General features: G+C 41.8%; 1 protein-coding gene across 1 annotated transcript in view; it reads left to right on the forward strand.

Annotated features, from left to right (window-relative positions):
• Positions 1-13,016, forward strand: part of ALDH7A1 (aldehyde dehydrogenase 7 family member A1) — a 28,702-nt gene extending 15,686 nt beyond the window's left edge. The window contains exons 12-18 of the mRNA XM_079995600.1: positions 2,780-2,864; positions 3,929-4,035; positions 4,800-4,916; positions 7,165-7,262; positions 7,446-7,519; positions 9,439-9,514; positions 11,891-13,016. Coding sequence (XP_079851726.1) covers positions 2,780-2,864; positions 3,929-4,035; positions 4,800-4,916; positions 7,165-7,262; positions 7,446-7,519; positions 9,439-9,514; positions 11,891-11,945 — 612 coding nt within the window. The 3' untranslated portion in view covers positions 11,946-13,016. The remainder of the gene's footprint in view (positions 1-2,779; positions 2,865-3,928; positions 4,036-4,799; positions 4,917-7,164; positions 7,263-7,445; positions 7,520-9,438; positions 9,515-11,890) is intronic.
• Positions 13,017-18,512: the final 5,496 nt, after the last annotated feature.

Consider the following 18,512-nt stretch of genomic DNA (forward strand, 5'->3'; position numbering starts at 1 on the left):
GGCCGAGTTTGCCTCTGTCTATCCTAAGGTACAGTGGTGCCTCGCAAGACGAAATTAATCCGTTCCATGAGGCTCTTCGTATAGCGGTTTTTTCGTCTTGCGAAGCAAGCCCATTGACAGCTTAGCGGATTAGCGCTATTAGCGGTTTAGCGGCTTTTAGCGATCAGCTGTTAAGCGGCTTATCAGCGGATCAGCTGATAAGCGGCTTAGCGGCTTAGGAAAAGGGGGGAAAAGGGGGGGAAACCCCGCAGGAACTCGCAAGACATTTTCGTCTTGCGAAGCAAGCCCATAGGGAAATTCGTTTTGCGAATCGCCTCCAAAACGGAAAACCCTTTCGTCTAGCGGGTTTTCCGTCTTGCGAGGCGTTCGTCTTGCGGGGCACCACTGTATCAGTCTCCACCGATTAAGAGCGGCTGTTGTGTTTGTGCATGCCTGTTGCTCCCCTTCTCCTGCCTGAGCAACACAATATCTGTCCAGTTCCAGGAAGGAGTTGTCGTCTGTGTGCATCAGCAGTTTTAAGCACTGCTCACTCTATAAAGGTCTGACTGCCCGTAGAAACTTTTCAATGACGGACTTCCTATTGGCCGCCCGTTATGCTGGAAGGGAGCTCTTTCGCTTGAAACATAAAAAATTAGAAATTACTTGAAAGAAAACAAATAGGCCTAGGATTAAATTAAGTTATAATTAAATAAATGGGATTTAGAATGTTAAGAAAACTGAATAAGATGGACTATAATTGGAAATTGTTTTAGTTTAATAATGATATTGGAAAGCTGTTACTTTTAACTACAAGGAAACTCAGAAGGGAGGGACTTGAGGAAGTCAACCAAGATGCTTAAAAGGTTGGATTTGTGAAGAATTAAGTTTGTTGTTATTGTTTATCTGTTTAATGTTCCTCTTTTTTAAAAAAAAGAAAAGAAAAGAAAAAAGAAACTTTTCAATGAATCATTACATAACTATTAGGTATGTTCCTGTTGCATTATTATGTAATTTATGTGAAAATACTCCACATCATAATGATGGAATGCTCCGTTTGTTGTCGTTCATGTATGCCTTCCATCATCATTAATATAATAATAATAATAACAACAATAATTTATTTATACCCCGCCCACCTTGCTGGGTTTCCCCCCGCCACTCTGGGCGGCTCCCAACAGAATATTAAAAACACGATAAAACATCAAACATTAAAAACTTCCCTAAACAGGGCTGCCTTCAGATGTCTTCTAAAAGTCAGATAGCTGTTTATTTCCTTGACGTCTGGTGGGAGGGCGTTCCATAGGGCGGGTGCCACTACCGAGAAGGCCCTTTAGCAAAGAATGGAACCAGAAGAACTCTGGTTAATTCTGAAGCGATTATCTTTCTTTAAATTTGTCTCCAGCACAGTTTGGATTGGTGCGGTTCTGTAAAAATGATACATATTTTTTTTCAATCTTTCAAGCATTGGATAAATTTTGTTTGCCAAATGAGCCATGCTTAGCCAACAGATCACAGGCTTCATAGCAGCCTGGGGAAAATCCCAAATGCTCTTTTAATACTCTTTTTTTTTATTCCAAAACCATTAGTTCTAAACTCAAAGGGGGATTTTTGTAGAACAATATTTCCCCTCCTTCCCCCCTGACCTGTCTTCCAAATCTCCTATGGAGGGTCCTTAAGCTTTTCACGGTGTATTTTGGGATGTTGGAGCTGCAGGAGGAGAAAGGAAAGACCGGTTCTATTAATGGATGTCTGCTTGTGCGTGATGTTTGATGTCTCCCGTTATTACTGCTCGCTTTTGAAATAAGGTTATTTAAATTCTGATCAGATCTCCCCAGTTCACAATGAATAGGAAAATACAGTTCTGAATTGCAGGCTTATGCAAATGAATAAAACCCAATAGGTGAAGCAGAAATGTTGGCACATCTCATTTAAGTCAGCAGTTACTTAAAATCTCATGGGTTTTAGAGAGATTTAGGAGAAGTACCTAGCTTTCTCTTGATTGTGCACAGTGAAATAATTCCACGTTTTTTCCTTAAAGACCAAAATGTGCACTGTATTCGAAGTTTTTGATTATATGTTTTGACTCAAAGTGCTATTATTTGGCTTTAGGCAGACCGAAGATCTTCAAATGCTGTTTTATGGTTTGCCAGACCAATTGCCGCCTAAAGAAGAGCCCTTTGTATGCAAAAGGAACTGGATTCTAGAGCCTTTTGCTGCTGCTGTTTGAATATGTTGGGCTTTGTTAATTTCCGCTTTAAACGTCTTGGCAATTTTACCCCGAGATGGTGGAAGAATTTGCCAGCTCTCAAAAACGCCATCTGGTTGAGAAATAGAATGTGCATTTCTCAGTATGTATCTGGGGAGAAAGAGGAACTTGCCATAACTTAGTTTGATATTGAGGACATCATAAAAATGGAAGTACTTTACAGTCATATCTTGGTTTTTGAACAGCTTAGTTCTCTAACGCTTTGGCTCCTGAACACCACAAACCCAGAAGTGAGTGTTCCGGTTTGTGAACTATTTTTGGAAGCCGAACGTCCGATGGGGCTTCCACGGCTTCCGATTGTCTGCAGGAAGTTCCTGCAGCCAATCAGAAGCTGCACTTTGGTTTTTGAACATTTTGGAAGTCGCACTTTGGTTTTCGAACGTTTTGGAGGTCGTACTTCCAAGGTACGACTGTATTGGCATTTTCAACATTCGGAACAAACTTTTAGCAGCCCCGCTGCTCTCTGTAGGACCTTGGAAGTTAGCGCCTCTCTTGCCAATCTTAAACCTATTTTTTCTTCTAATGTTTTCTTAGTTTTTGCATGAAAGCATCCATGATGAAGTGGTGGAGAAACTTGTAAAGGCGTACGCACAAGTCCGTATTGGAGATCCTTGGGACGGTAAGAGCTCCTCTTTGCTCTGGGAACCATTGTGTGGTGGTTCTTGGTTGGCATTGGAGTTTGGGAGAACTGAACAGTTGCCCACTTCCCAAACTGCCATTTCGGGGGGGGGGGGGCTTTCTTCATAGCTCTTCCTCTGCCTTATGGGATTACCTGTGAGGTGTCTGAGAAGAAACTCTGTGCGCACACATTTGTGGGGGTTTTGAACCACCCAAATGCCTTGCCCAAAATGTTGCTTCTCTTGCTTAGGAAGGAGAAGTTGCATTTTGGCGCAAGAAAATTGCTTCAAGCAGCTCCAGCTTGGGCCAAGCGTAGCTAATCCGAACTTCTCTCTATATATATGTATATAATGCTTGAAGATGAAAGCCCAGATGACCATGTTGGCCCCCTAAAGAGGACATGTCCAGGTTTCCCCAGACATATGGCAACCCCGTTCCTCCCCACCTAAGCTTCCTGCCCCCCAGCCAAGTGAGCCCCGATACCGCTCTCGCGAGCTGGAGGGACTTCATTAAGCGGTTTAGCGGAGGCAAGGAAACCTTTTTGTGAGAAAGCTTCATCATAGCTAGAGGAAAGTTCCTGGTTTGCGCCTGTTCTCTAATATATCTCATATATATATCTCTAATTAATAATAGTAGCATAACTTGTTCCTCCAGTTTAATTCACTCTTATAAGCCTTAATTTTAACTCCCCTCCCACCCTTTCTCTGGTTTCGTATCTGTTGTCTTTTTGACTGCATTTTCTTATTTTACTAAATTATGTTCATTACTTTTGTCACGTCTACAGCTGAGTATTTCTTTTCCCTGGTCTGTTACACTTATTTTCTTGTTATAATATTTCCCCCATATAGTCTTTATATCATGTCCAGCCCTCTTTTAAATTCTTAATTGCCTTTTTTTCGAGAGAAGAATGGCCCCTTAGAATATTGGAATATATAGAACTTGGCGGCATAAAAAATAGATGAAGAAATATAGTGCAGTTCTCAAGACGACACAGCGGTAGGCATTGTGGTAAATGTGAGCTGTGGGCCCTGCTCAGATACACACTTTTCTTTTCTTTTTTTGCAGCGAACACCCTCTATGGCCCTCTGCACACAGAGCAAGCGGTGAAGTTGTATGTCGATGCCGTGGGTCAGGCCAAACAGCAAGGTGGCTCTGTGGTCTATGGTGGGAAGGTGATTAATCTCATAAATACTTGAAAATCTCTCTATATTTTCCCTGCAATTACAAAAAAAGTTAAAGCTGTCATCTTGAACGTGTTTCTCCCAACAATGGTACAGTGGTGCCCCGCAAGACGAATGCCTCGCAAGACGAAAAACTCGCTAGACGAAAGAGTTTTCCGTTTTTTGAGGTGCTTCGCAAGACGAATTTCCCTATGGGCTTGCTTCGCAAGACGAAACGTCTTGCGAGTTCTTGCGAGTTTGTTTCCTTTTTCTTAAAGCCGCTAAGCCGTTAATAGCCACTAAGCCGTTAATAGCCGCTAAGCTGCTAAGCCACTAATAGCCGTGCTTCGCAAGACGAAAAAACCGCAAGACGAAGAGACTCGCGGAACGAATTAATTTCGTCTTGCGAGGCACCACTGTACACTTTTTGTTTCTTGGAGGATAAAAGCTGCTTGCAGGATGGGTCGATGATTAGTTTTATTTCTGATCAGGGTTTTCTGGATGACGGATAATTTTAAAACAAAGCCCCACCGTAAAGCCTAAAAGGTGAAATTCCTTGGTAGTCGTACTCTGAATGCACCCACTGATATCCATGGGCTTTTCAAAGTTGATGGGGAATCGGCTGTCTTTGTGAGAGGTTACGAGTTCTGCTGAAAGCAAGCCATTTTAGTGAAATGCTCCAATGCAATCGCATTGGACCATCGGGCATTTTATGTATGACCTGTCTTGCCCGAAACCAGCTGGTGCCATTTTCTTCTCCACCTTTTCCATTCCAGGTTATAGATCGTCCCGGAAACTATGTTGAGCCGACCATTGTGACTGGCCTTCCACATGATGCGACGATCGTGCAGATGGAGACGTTTGTCCCTATTTTGTATGTGATAAAATTTAAGGTAAGTTTGGGTGTTAAAGACTCTCTTTCTTTACATGTTCAAAGGTGGTAGCGTCATGAAGAAGGGAGGGGAAATGAACGGCCCATAAAAATGGTGCTGAATTGCATGAGTCGGCCTCCAAGTATTGGAAACCTTGAAGTCCTTTCAAGTTTTGATTGGCAGCTGGCAACAGAACATTGAGTTGGTATATTTTTAAGATGACATTTATGCAGGGACATTAGTCACCAAATGGTGTTAAATATGTTGGCCATAGCATGGGTTGTGTCAGGCAATATATATTTTTTATAATAATTTTTATTAGATTTTCTGTTTTACAATTTCAAATAAACATTTTACAAACTGTAAAATACCCAGTGACTTCCCTTCTTCTCTCTTCATGGTTCATTTTACATATCCTACGTCCCTGTATATTTTACTATAACCATTCAACTCAGTTTTCCACTTCTACATCCATCTAAAATTATTTAATCTGTTGAATTTATCTTAATGCTGCCAGCATTTTCAGCTGTATACAGTTATTTTCCATATATTCAATAAATGTTTTCTAGACTTCTTTAAATGTGTGTTCTTCTTGCTCTCATATTCTATATGTTAAATCTGCATATTTTGTCAAATTGCTAATCCTCTTTAGTTGGGACCTCACTCACTTTCCATTTTTGGGCTAACAAAACACCGGCCGCATAATACATACATACATACATACATACATACATACATACATACATAAATGACCCTTTCTGACCCGGGAATTTCAGTCTGGGTTATCCCCAACAAAAAGGATTCTGGGGTTTTTTTGGGGGGAAAGTATTTTTAAACATTTTTTTCAATTCATTATGGATCATTTCCCAATACCCTTTTACCTTTTCACATGTCCACCACATGTGGAAGAACGTTCCCTCCGCTTCGTTACATTTCCAACACTTATCTGATTCTTTTTTTATAAATCTTAGCTAACCTACTTGGAGTTAAGTACCATCTATGAATCATTTTCAAATAGTTCTCTTTCAATGAATAACATGCAGCAAAGTTCAGGTCACTTTTCCAGAGTTTTTTCCCAGAGGTTCAGATCTATATTGTGTCCTGCATCTATTGCCCAGTGTGTCATTGAAGCTTTAACAAGCTCGTCTTTCGTTTCCCATTCTAATAGAAAACTATAAATTTTAGACAAAAGTTTATCCTTATTTTGCAAGAGTTCTTTTTCAAATTGTGAGCTTTGATCCAAAAATCCATTCTTTCAATCTAATTTAAACATATTGTGTAACTGGTGATCTTGCAACCAATCTGTAACCCAAGGTTTTCCTTGGGTTGTGTCAGAGATTTTGGGGCATCCTTAATTTTCCTCTCTGGAAAACCAGAGCTCAGGGTGAAAACTCTTGAGCTCCAACACACAAGCAGGAGGACTATGAAAAAGGAAGAACTGTGTTTTTGGGGAGGATGGAGCAGGGAGGAATTAGAGTGGTACTACTCTCACAAAACAACAACAGGAGGACTATGAAAAAGGAAGAACTGTGTTTTTGGGGAGGATGGAGCAGGGAGGAATTAGAATGGTACTACTCTCACAAAACAACAACAGGAGGACTATGAAAAAGGAAGAACTGTGTTTTTGGGGAGGATGGAGCAGGGAGGAATTAGAATGGTACTACTCTCACAAAACAACAACAGGAGCATTAAAAAAAGAGTAACATAAACTGATAATTTGGAAAGGAAGGGTGGGCTGGAAGAACAGGGAGCTGAGAAGCAAAGGAAATGAAGAAAATACTTTTGTCCGAAAGAACCCTTAAATGTTCAGTCCTCCAAGTCAGAGACAGAATTTGAAAAACCGCAAAGAGCCACATGAGACAAGGCTATATTCCTCCTCCAAGTAAGAGGGCTTAGAGAGTCTGGAAAATCCTTCCCTTCCCTCATTTATATGGAGATGTTAGTTTCATGTTGAACAGCTGCAGTGCCATGTTCATTTATAATAATAATAATAATAATAATAATAATAATAATAATAATAATAAAATTATTTATGCCCTGCCCATCTGGCTGGGTTCCACTCTGGGCGGCTCCCAACAGAATATTAAAAAAGCGATAAAGCATCATACCTTAAAAAATTCCCTAAACAGGGCTGCCTTCAGATGTCTCTTAAAAGTCAGATAGTTGTTTCCTTGACATCTGATGGGAGGGCATTCCACAAGGGCCCTCTGCTTGGTTCCCTGTAACCTCACTTCTCTACTCATTTAACAATGTGCACTTTTATTTCCAGACGGAAGAAGAAGTCTTTGCATGGAACAACGAAGTAAAACAAGGTCTCTCCAGCAGCATCTTTACCAAAGATTTGGGCAGGATATTCCGGTGGCTCGGGTATGGCTCTTCCCTTTTCTGTGGACAGAGGTGGGGATATTATATTGGAGGGTGGGATATTTACATCTGCTTCAAACATTGCCTAGATGAAATCTCCAACTCCAGATTCATTGTTGGAGATTGGTCCTTCTGGAGAATTGAGACTCACGTCTGCTTTGATAATCGATTTTCCTTTCTTTCCAGGCCAAAGGGATCAGACTGTGGCATTGTAAATGTCAATATTCCAACCAGTGGGGCTGAAATTGGAGGTGCCTTTGGTATGTCCCCCCCTTCCTGCTCCAAAAAAAATTGTTGAATGCTATTGGACCTACAGAAAGTTCCTAAATTTCCATGCGGGTCCATAGATAGGTGTGATCATAGTTCACCGATGACCTACACAATTGTGTCTGCTTTGGGATCACTCCAGTCTCCCAGCTTTAGTCCAGGGTATTGGTAGTGTATTTTGATGTACAGATTGATCCTGTCTGCCCCACCCCACCCCACCCCACCCCACCCCATGGTCAGGCTGGAATAAACTGGGCACCATCTAGAACAGTGATGGCCAAACTTGGCCCTCCAGCTGTTTTGGGACTACAACTCACATCATCCCTAGCCAACAGGACCAGTGGTCAGGGATGATGGGAATTGTAGTCCCAAATCAGCTGGAGGTTCAAGTTTGGCCATCACTGATCTAGAAGGAAGGGCTTCAGAGTTAGACATACATCAAACACAAATGTTCCTATTTATTCAACGCAAGTCAAAAAGATGCCTTATTCCAAGTTTTGGAGTAATTGTTTGTTGGAGTATTTGGAGTACAGTGGTACCTTGGTACTCGAACGGCTTGGCTCCCTAACAAATCGGCTTCTGAATGCAGCAAAAGTGAGTGTTTTGGTTTGTGAACGTTTTTCGGAAGCCAAACGTCTGACGCGGCTTCCGATTGGGTGCAGGAAGCTCCTGCAGCCAATCGGAAGCCGCGCCTTGGTTTTTGAACCGTTTCGGGAGTCGAACAGACTCCTGGAATGGATTAAGTTCGAGACCCAAGATACTACTGTACAATAGAACCTCTGTTTTTGAGTGTCTCGGAAGCTGAACAATTCAGAAGCCGAACGCTAAAAACCTGGAAGTGAATGTTTCCGTTTTCGGACGTGCCTGAGAAGTCAAACAGCTTCTGAGGCACGTTTCTCCATTTTTCTCAGTGGAATTTGCCGACTGCCTATTGTGCCTCAGTTGTTGAACGTTTTAGAAGCTGAACGGTCTTCCGGAACAGATTTTGTTCAACAACCGAGGTACCACTGTATTTGTAGAAAAAATATGCAGCCTAGCCACTCCTGCTCTTCAATGCAATTTCTGCACAGTGGTACCTCAGGTTACATACGCTTCAGGTTACATATGCTTCAGTTTAAAGACTCCGCTAACCCAGAAACATTACCTTGGGTTAAGAACTTTGTTTCAGGATGAGAACAGAAATTGCGCAGTGGCAGTGGGAGGCCCTGTTAGCTAAAGTGATGCTTCAGGTTAAGAACAGTTTCAGGTTAAGAACGGACCTCCAGAACGAATTAAGTACTTAACCCGAGGTACCACTGTATAAGGTTTTCGTTCTCTATTTGGAAGAATGTACTGAATATTGCTGGCTTCACGATGGAATCCCTGCTATCATGAGAGCTGTGAATTTGAGACGACGGGCATTTTCAGGAGGATAGAGGATGCTGAGATTGTTTAGCCTTCAGTGAGGAGAGGAAAGAGGCCGAATGTTTCTATAGTCTGTCTAGATGTGAGCTTCTTTGAGAAGTGCAACTGTGACTTTAAGGATGAATGGGAACCTTTCACAAAGTATTTGAAGATGCAACAAAGCGAACTGCACTCCTTGGCGGGTTTTGAATAAACATCCACATTTTTTTTTTTTTTTTTTACTGATAATAATTAGCTAAACAGTTGGAGGATCTATACAACACTGTGCAGAAAATAGCATTATTGGAGAAACCAAAGACTGGAACTGAGGGAAGTCGGGGGGTGGGGTGGGGGGATGGGTTTTGTGGGGGGAGGGGGGAGGAAAAATGGGGAGGGGAATAAGGATATGTTTTTGGAAAATATGTTTTGTTATAACTTTGAATAATTTTTTTTTTAAAAAAAGAGAAGTGCAAAGTGACATTCCTTGGTTTTCAACCTGCAACATCTCTTACCACCCCCTTCTCCCTAGGCGGTAATAAACACACTGGAAGCGGAAGAGAATCTGGCAGCGATTCGTGGAAGCAATATATGAGACGATCCACTTGGTAAGAGCTCAGGGGTTATGGCCATGTAAATATTATCCGAGTTGCCCTTCAGGGGAAAGCCAAATAAGCAAAGCAAATCACAATTTAGCCTTAACCGAAAGTCTAAAGGTGTAAAGGGGGGAAAGAACGCAAAAACGTAATTTAATTAACCGTGTAAAGATCCAAAATCAAATGTCAACATTCACCACTGCCTTCCTCCCTGCAGCTATTGTTTTAAAAGTAACAAACAAGGCATGCTAAACGCATGTGCGCATCCTCTAACCTGACCCTAATTTACAGAGAATTGGATTATTCTTTTGTGTCGTTTCTTTTCTTTTCTTTTTTTTAATGTCACATTCTTGGTTGAAAATAAAAAGTACAAAATCACAAGTGCACAGAGTGAGGTAAGACACGCAAAAAAGGAGAACAAGCAGGAAATAGTCCCGAGAGAAAACCAAACAGAAAAAGATACTGTGTTAAACAAAAAAAAGGGGGAAATTCTTATTGTAGTTAACCAGGCCTTAATTTCCTAGTGTTATTTCAATTAAGAAACCCCTACGCCTATATGCCAGAGTGTGGCTTGCTGTATGACTTGTTCCATTAGTGTGATAGCACAGCACTAGAGGGAGCTGTTATGTATAGCTTAATGTATATGCATAACTGAATTAATTATATCTGCATTATTCACGTCAGGAGTAAGTCCAACTTGTTTATTTCCATCTTACGTGTGTTCACGTGTACTTGTTATCCTGGCAACCTCAGAGTAGAGATGTGTACTGGCAGGAACTTTTCTGGGAGAAACTCTGTCAATGTTTCCCCCCCTAAACTTTGACATTAGTTTGTAGTTGCTTCAGGTTAATCCACATTCTCCTTATCTCTGTGAGAGTGTTTTTAGATCTACTTGGCTGCTGTGGGGAACAGGATTTTGGAAATAATAATAATAATAATAATAATAATAATAAAAATAAATAAATAAATAAATAAATAAATAAATAAATAAAGTCATACCTTGGTTTTTGAACAGCCTAGTTCTTGAACATTTTGGCTCCCGGATGATCGAAACCCGGAAGTGACTGTTCTGGTTTGCGAACGTTCTTTTGGAATCCGAACATCCGATGGACTTCCGCAGCTTCCAGTTGGCTGCAGGAGCTTCCTGCAGCCAATCAGAAGCCATGCTTTGGTTTTCAAATGCTTTGTTGTTGTTGTTAACAGCAGAGCAGCAACTTGCATCCCATTCAATGATACTAATTCAGGGATGGGGAGCTTGTGGCTTTCCAAATGTTGGGCCTCCCGATTCCCACCTGTCCTAGCCACCATGACCATTGGTCATGGATGTTGGGAATTGTAGTTCAACAAGATCTGGAGAGCTGCAGTTTCTCCATCACTGTGTCAGACAGATCAAGTGGTATGTGAGATAATCCTGAAGCCATATGATATGCTGAATGAAAATGCAAATACAATAAATGGTTTCTAAAAGCTGTAATGGAATACAGAATGGCAAAAGATGTTCTACGTTAAAAATGGCAGCAGAAAAACTAATGTTATACATTATTATTATTATTATTATTATTATTATTATTATTATTATTATTATGTTTTATTTCTTTATGTGAAGCATCCTGAAGTGATTTACAGTATAAAAATGTCTTTAAAAACAGTTAAAACAATTGCATATGCAACAATAATTTTAAAGAGCATCTAGAAACATTAAAAGCCCAATGTCTTCAATTTCTTTTTTTCTTTTTTAATATAATTTTTATTAAATTTTCTGTTACAATTTAGAATATTCATTTAAACCACCTTATAATATCAATGACTTACCTTTTTCTCTTTCCATGGTTCCTTTTGCATAGTATAAATCCCTGCATATTTTACATAAACTAAACCGTTCTGTATTCCATTAATACATTTATCAAAACTTATCTACACTGCTGAATTTATCTTAATGCTGCCAGCGTTTTCACATGTACACAATTTCCTCCCATATATTCAATAAACATTTTCCAGTCTTCTTTAAACATATGTTCTTCTTGTTCTTACATTCTGTATGTTAGATCTGCAAGCTGCGCATATTCCTTCACTTTAAGTTGCCATTCTTTGGTTGGGACCTTGCTTGTTTTCCATTTGGGAGCTAACAAAACACGGGCCACTGTAGTAGCATACATAAATAACCTTCAATTTCGATTGAATGGTTTGATCCACTAAGGTTATTCCTTGGCTTTTCCTTTGCTCCTATAACCTGCATATTTTAGTTAATGGCTGGGGCAACCCAGTCGAATGGGTGTGGTACAAATAAATAATAATAATAATAATAATAATAATAATAATAATATAATTATTATTAATAATAATAATATTTTTCAGTGACCAAATCTACTTTATCTGTTTATCTTTCAGCACCATCAATTACAGCAAGGATTTGCCTTTGGCTCAAGGAATCAAGTTCCAATAGCATCCTTGCAAATGTGCTACCCTGGCTGAACTTTGCGTTGAAGAATCAAGTCCCCGTCGATTTGAAATGTTGGACGGAACTCCCTGAAATCATGTGGCGTTGAGGAGACTTGACTGATCCAGTGTCCCCGGAGACATACCAAGGGTCCCTCGTGGCCCCTGGCCCCAAATCCCTTTGCCGTGATAGCCGTATCAAAAATGGAACCCCAAGTACTCAAAAGGGTACTCATTTTATGGAACCCCAAGTACTCAAAAGGGTCTGGAGAGGAGGAAGGCTAAAAAAAGCTGTCTTTGTGCTACAGTGTGAGGAGGACGGGAACATTCTCTTACTTCTGATCTCTCGGTGTATCACAACACAAATATACAGGCATACCTCGTTTCATTGCGTTTCAATTCAGGGCCCTTTGCATATATTTTTCCTGGCCACTTCCAGAGTAAGGAAGCCCCACACCCCAAACGCCGCCCCACTTTTGGCCGCAGAAAGGAGCTGAAGCCGTCCCCTCCCCCCGCAGCCAGGCGAGACGGCTTAATAGACTATAGTACGCTGCAAACATAGCTTTTATATGCACTGGGAAACTCCTCAGAATTGTGTGACTTGCTTTATATTGCAAATTTGGCTCGCCGCAATATCTCCGAGGTATGCCTGTATATCATGCACTCCGTAATCGTCTGCCTTCAAACCGCCTTGCCATTGCTCCTACTGCTCAGCTCCCCATCTTACACAGACGACTGGAAACAGATTTTGGGGGGTGATTTTTTCGTCCACCTCCTCCCCCCCAGGCCAATTTCGTCGACCCCCAGGTATGTCCCCGAGAGTTCCTTTCCAGAAATCCCAGTTAGGCAGAATATTTGCACACATTCTAATCATGTATCCTGGACTCTGGCGCTGTACTTGAGTTCCAGCGAAGCACCTGTATCTCTTTGAATCTTAGATCATGACCTACAAAATTCTACAACGCCGCCTGTGCCTGTTGCATTGGTCACGCACAACGAAACTGTGCCAAAGTGTATTGGAAGGGATTCCTGTGTAGCTGGTTGCAATGCAGAAATAAAACTTCTACATATCTTGCTATCCTGATCGACCTGCTTATTTATTTACATGGGATCTCCAGTGTGCTGAAAAGTAATAATAATAATAAAAATACTCTAGGATTAGGCAGAATTTTTGTGCTCACAGTGTGCTGCTTGTGGTGAGATGAAACTCCTTCCTTATTCTTAAAAAAACACTGTAAAACAATGGCTACTGAAGGCCTGTGATATTTCTATGCAGGTCCAGAACTGAGTTAAAACGAGTTCTATGTAAAAGTGTCTTCTTTGGCGATCACTCGTAGCCGAGTAAGATTGTCTTCCATGAACACAGTCTTAACAGTGAGTCCGTAAGTGACTGTGGAGGCCAATTCTTGATCCACACATCCTTCCACAGTGGGGAGATAGGTTTCTGGGTGGGAGTTGATCACAGTGAGGGTTTGCCAAGTGTGCCTTCCTCTTAGCACGTTTCTCCCTTTTGTCCTGAGTTTGAATGTCTTCAAAGCTCATGACACCTTTGGTCAAGGCTGTTCTCCAATTTAGAGTGCTCGCAGGCCAGTGTTTCCCAGTTGTCGGTGTTTATACTACATCTGTACAAAGCATAAGACCCAGGGGTCAGCAAACTTTTCCAGCAGGGGACCAGTCCACTGTCCCTCAGATCTTGTGGGGGCCAGACTGTATTTTGGGGGGGGATGAACAAATTCTTATGCCCCACAAATAACCCAGAAATGCATTTTAAATAAAAGCACACATTCTAGTCATGTAAAAACACCAGGCAGGCCCCACAAATAACCCAGAGATGCATTTTAAATAAAAGGACACATTCTACTCATGTAAAAACACACTGATTCCCAGACCGTCCGCGTGCTGGATTTAGAAGGCGATTGGGCCGGATCCAGCCCCTGGGCCTTTGTTTGCTTACCCGTGCATAAGACTAATGGCTGTTCACTTCAGTAGTAACTTCTTCCCAGTTTTTAATACCCCAGAGGGAAATACATACAGCTAAAGATACATTCGGAGGTGGAGATTATTATTGAACATGTGGTTGGGAGCAGGGCAGAGGAAGGAGATGCTTTGCCCCCCTCCCACATGTTTAATTGGGTTTCAAAAAAAAAAAAATCAGATTGGGTGGTGAGAGGGGCAAGGATGTGTTGGGTCCAGTCCTGCTGCTTCCTCAACAGATTCCCAGCACAGACCCTGCAGAAGCTGCCTGTTTCCCTGCTCCCTCACCACCCTTGGTCTCTCCAGATGGGCTTCCTCAACCCAATCCGGGCCAAGCCTGGACTGAACCCAATTTGGTTGGGGATATGGGCTTCAATCAGAATGGACACACAGCTCTAGGAAGGGACAGTCTTGCATACCCTCCGAGTGTCCTTTTTCAGGGACGGTCCTGGATTCACAGAAGCTGTTCCAGTTTCTTATTTGACCCTAGAATGTCCTGCTTTCCCTTAGGTAAAGGTAAAGGGACCCCTGACCATTAGGTCCAGCCGTGGCCGACTCTGGGGTTGCGGCACTCATCTTCCTTTATTGGTCAAGGGAGCCGGCGTACAGCTTCTGGGTCATGTGGCCAGCATGACTAAGCTGCTTCTGGTGAAACCAGAGCAGTGCACGGAAACGCCATTTACCTTCCCGCTGGAGCGGTACCTATTTATCTACTTGCACTTTGATGTGCTTTTGAACTGCTAGGTTGGCAGGAGCTGGGACCGAGCAATGGGAGCTCACCCCGTCACGGGGATTTGAACCGCCGACCTTCTGATCAGCAAGTCCTAGGCTCTGTGGTTTAACTCAGAGCACCACCCGTGTCCCTTGCTTTCCCTTAGGATGCCCCTATTTTCACCGGAGAAAGGTTGGAGGGTATGGTAGGGCGCTCCTATTTTCATGGGAGAAATGTTGGAGGGTATGGAGCTACGCAACCATACGGATGTTTTTAAATGCTTAATTGCATTTTTATATATATGTTGGAAGCTGCCCAGAGCGACTGGAGCAACCCAGTCGGATGGACGGGTTGTAAATAATAAAACTATGATCATGGTGGTGGTGGAATAGGACGTCCCTATTTTCATCAGAGAAATGTTTGAGGGTATGGTCTTGTTTGCAGAAAGTTTGGTTACCAGACCTTTAGGAGTTGAGGTTATTTCTGCATGCAGAGGAAGGAGGTGTATTGCGTCTAAAAAGCATTGCTGAAGAAATTCTCCAAGCTCAACATGCATCCAAAACTGCAGTTTGCTTGTCTTTGGCCTTCTGGTTCTCACTATTGCAGCTTTATCTATGCTTGAATGAATGCCTAGCAACTAGGTGAAGCCCAGGACATCTTTGTCACCATCAGTTTTTACAGTTCTTGTGGGCAATTCTGAACATCCTACAGTATCTGTAATTCTGATTAGGGATAATCAGTCCTTCTGATGGAAGGATGGTACAGTGGTACCTCGAGTTAAGTACTTAATTCGTTCTGGAGGTCTGTTCTTAACCTGAACCTGTTCTTAACCTGAAGCACCACTTTAGCTAATGGGGCCTCTTGCTGCCGCCGCACCGCCGGAGCACAATTTCTGTTCTCATCCTGAAGCAAAGTTCTTAACCTGAAGCATTATTTCTGGGTTAGTGGAATCTGTAACCTGAAGCGTATGTAACCCGAGGTACCACTGTATTTTTGCAGCTACATGTAAGCAAATTAGGCAGATGGGGGGGGGAATGTTTTGATTCTCAAAATTCCTTGGGGTGGATTTTTAGCACTACAATTCCCATTATCCATTTGACGGTTTGCCATCCTGGCTGGGACCAATGGGAGTCATCATCCGAAAAATCTGGAGGGCACTAGGATAGGGCAGGCAAATTCTACCTCTTGGCTTTACAGTGTCCTCAGGGAAGAACAGCACTTTGGTTTGCTAGATAGCTTTTGCAACCAGTGGGAAGAGCCCTTTCAAAAGCAGCCTTCAGCAAATATTCTTGGCGTGGATTCCAGCGTTACAGATAAGCTTTTTTAGAAGAGCAGTATTTATGAGGCGCTAATGAAACAAAGACAAGTTGAGAGATACTGTAAACAAGTTGATGATCCTTAATTTCTGGTTTAATTATCAGAGGCTATTGAGTAGATTATAAACTGCGGTTGCTGCTAGTTGATCACTGTTCCCCGAGGAGCATTGTTTGAGTAGTTGTAAAATATGTCCTAGAGCTGCGACTGTATTATGCGTTGCAAGGAGCTGCTTGCCACTTCGTGCAGCTGCTGTTTGCGTCTTCTGCTGTTGCTCAGTTGCCATTGAGCACATAACAGCAGTGAATCCAGAGTGTTGAATTCCACGGACGATCAATAATTCACCGGCCAGCACTGTATTTGCTCTCTGACAGAATGACCTTGTTCTCTTCCCCTGGCATCTTTTAGAGGTTGGTCAACGAAACAGACACTCCACCGTGTGCAACACAGTGCAAGAAGTGGTTTTGCACCCAGGAAAACTCTTGCAAGAAACTGTTTACCGGCTCGGTTACCTGCTAACACAGGCTTTCTCAACCTCGGCCCTCCAGATGTTTTTGGCCTACAACTCCCATGATCCCTAGCTAGCAGGACCAGTGGTCAGGGATGATGGGAATTGTAGTCTCAAAAACATCTGGAGGGCCGAGGTTGAGGAAGCCTGTGCCAACATTTTGTACATGCCAATGCCATGATTTATAGCACTGGGAAACATTTTTTTTCATTTTCTGTTGCATGAGATTTTTCTACTGTATGTTCCACTATATGTTCTTTCAATGCTGATTTCAAATCTGAAATATGTAAATATGACATCTCGGCAAAAGTCGGAAATTGAAAGATAACTACGGTATAGCATGTATACAAAAATTGATTTCAGATTTGAAATCAGTATTGAAAGAACATATAAGAACAGTTGAAAAATCTCATGCAAAGAAAATGAAAAAAAAAAAATGTTCCACCAGAATACTGTGTATCCCAAGGGAATACATTTTTTTGCATACCTCCAACTGTACATGTCATTTTCAATGCTATACATGTCATGTTCAATGCTATATGTCACTTACAATTATACTCATATTGTACTACTTTGGCTATGTGTTTAATAAAATATTGAATTCTTGCATTGTGAAAAACACAGATTATGGTGAAAAGTGAAAAACATGAATTGCAAAAAAACCCCACAACCAACTAGAGCTTACAGAACAAAACCAACTTCAGATATGAAATCAGCACGTCGAAATTAGGCGCCAACTCCTAGGTGCCAAGGTCCCTCCACCCCCCAATAAAATATTTGAAGGGCTAGGCCCCCCCCCAAGTTGATGGCCATTGCTATCCAAATAGTGTTCATGCACCATGTCATGTTATCAATGTGGTCTAGGGATGGGACAAATCTGTCTTCTCTCCTAATTTTTCCAACTTTAACATTCAGTTTACCGCATTTTCACATCCGTTTCTGAGTTTTAAAAAAATCCAAACACCACAAAATTTGTCAATAATTTAGTGTGCATTTCTCCTAATATACACATTTTGCAAGCATTTATTCCTAATAATGTTTTCCTCCCCTCTATTATTTCCATTGAGATACACACACACACACACACACACACACACTTTCCCATGACACAGAAATCTCCTTAGTTCCTATTTCTGGTTGGAGAACTGCTTTGCAAAATTCAGAAACGCGCACGTTTTGGAGGAAAGCTCCATTTTGCTTTGCACGTTTCAGAAAGTGTGAATTTAATTCCCATTAAAATGCAAACCACACTGACTTTCTTCCCCATCCCCAGTGTAGTGAGTAGGAGGCTGGTCCTCCAACACTGTTACGGACCAACAAGTCCTGCTTTCTTCATCCATGAAATTATAATTGTGCTAAGGATAGTTCCTCTCATTTCCCCAGAATATATATATATATTTTTATATTCCAGGTAGGCTGCAAATTATTCCCCTCCCCCCAATATTGCTGCCATATCCTTATTTGTGAACACTGAACGAAGCTATTGATGCAGAGAGCCCAGGAGTAATTATTATTAATTTTTTACAATCCTTTCTGCAGGTAGCAGCCATGTGCTTCAGTTTTAACCAAATCATTGGGCTGAATACATTTGTGGCTTGGAAGTCAATTTACATTGTCTCGATGTTGCAGCTGGTATGAAATTGCTGATCTAGAATGCACCGGCAAATTTAATTTTATTTAATTTGGGCTTAGTAGGTGCCATGGGTATCTTTCATACGGTGGATGTTAAGTTAGCATTGCTAGAAAGGCAGCCTTATAGCCAAGACTGGTTACTGAGGTTATGAATAGGCCACTTATCTGAGCCTGTACATTGTTGTATCTTATATTTGTGGGTTTGGTGGGTGTCACCGCTTACATTTTCGGAGTGAGCATGTGCATTTGAAAGAAAGGAAGAATATAACTTGCTAAATAACTGTCTTCTCCATTAAAATATCCTCCAGCGAAAATAGGGACATCATATTCCATACCCTGGGACTCAGGTGGCGCTGTGGTCTAAACCACTGAGCCTCTTGGGCTTGCTGATCAGAAGGTTGGGGGTTCAAATCCCCGCAACGGGGTGAGCTCCC

Source organism: Podarcis cretensis (genome assembly GCF_951804945.1).
Source record: "Podarcis cretensis genome assembly, chromosome: 11".
NCBI classification, from domain to species: Eukaryota; Metazoa; Chordata; class Lepidosauria; order Squamata; family Lacertidae; genus Podarcis; species Podarcis cretensis.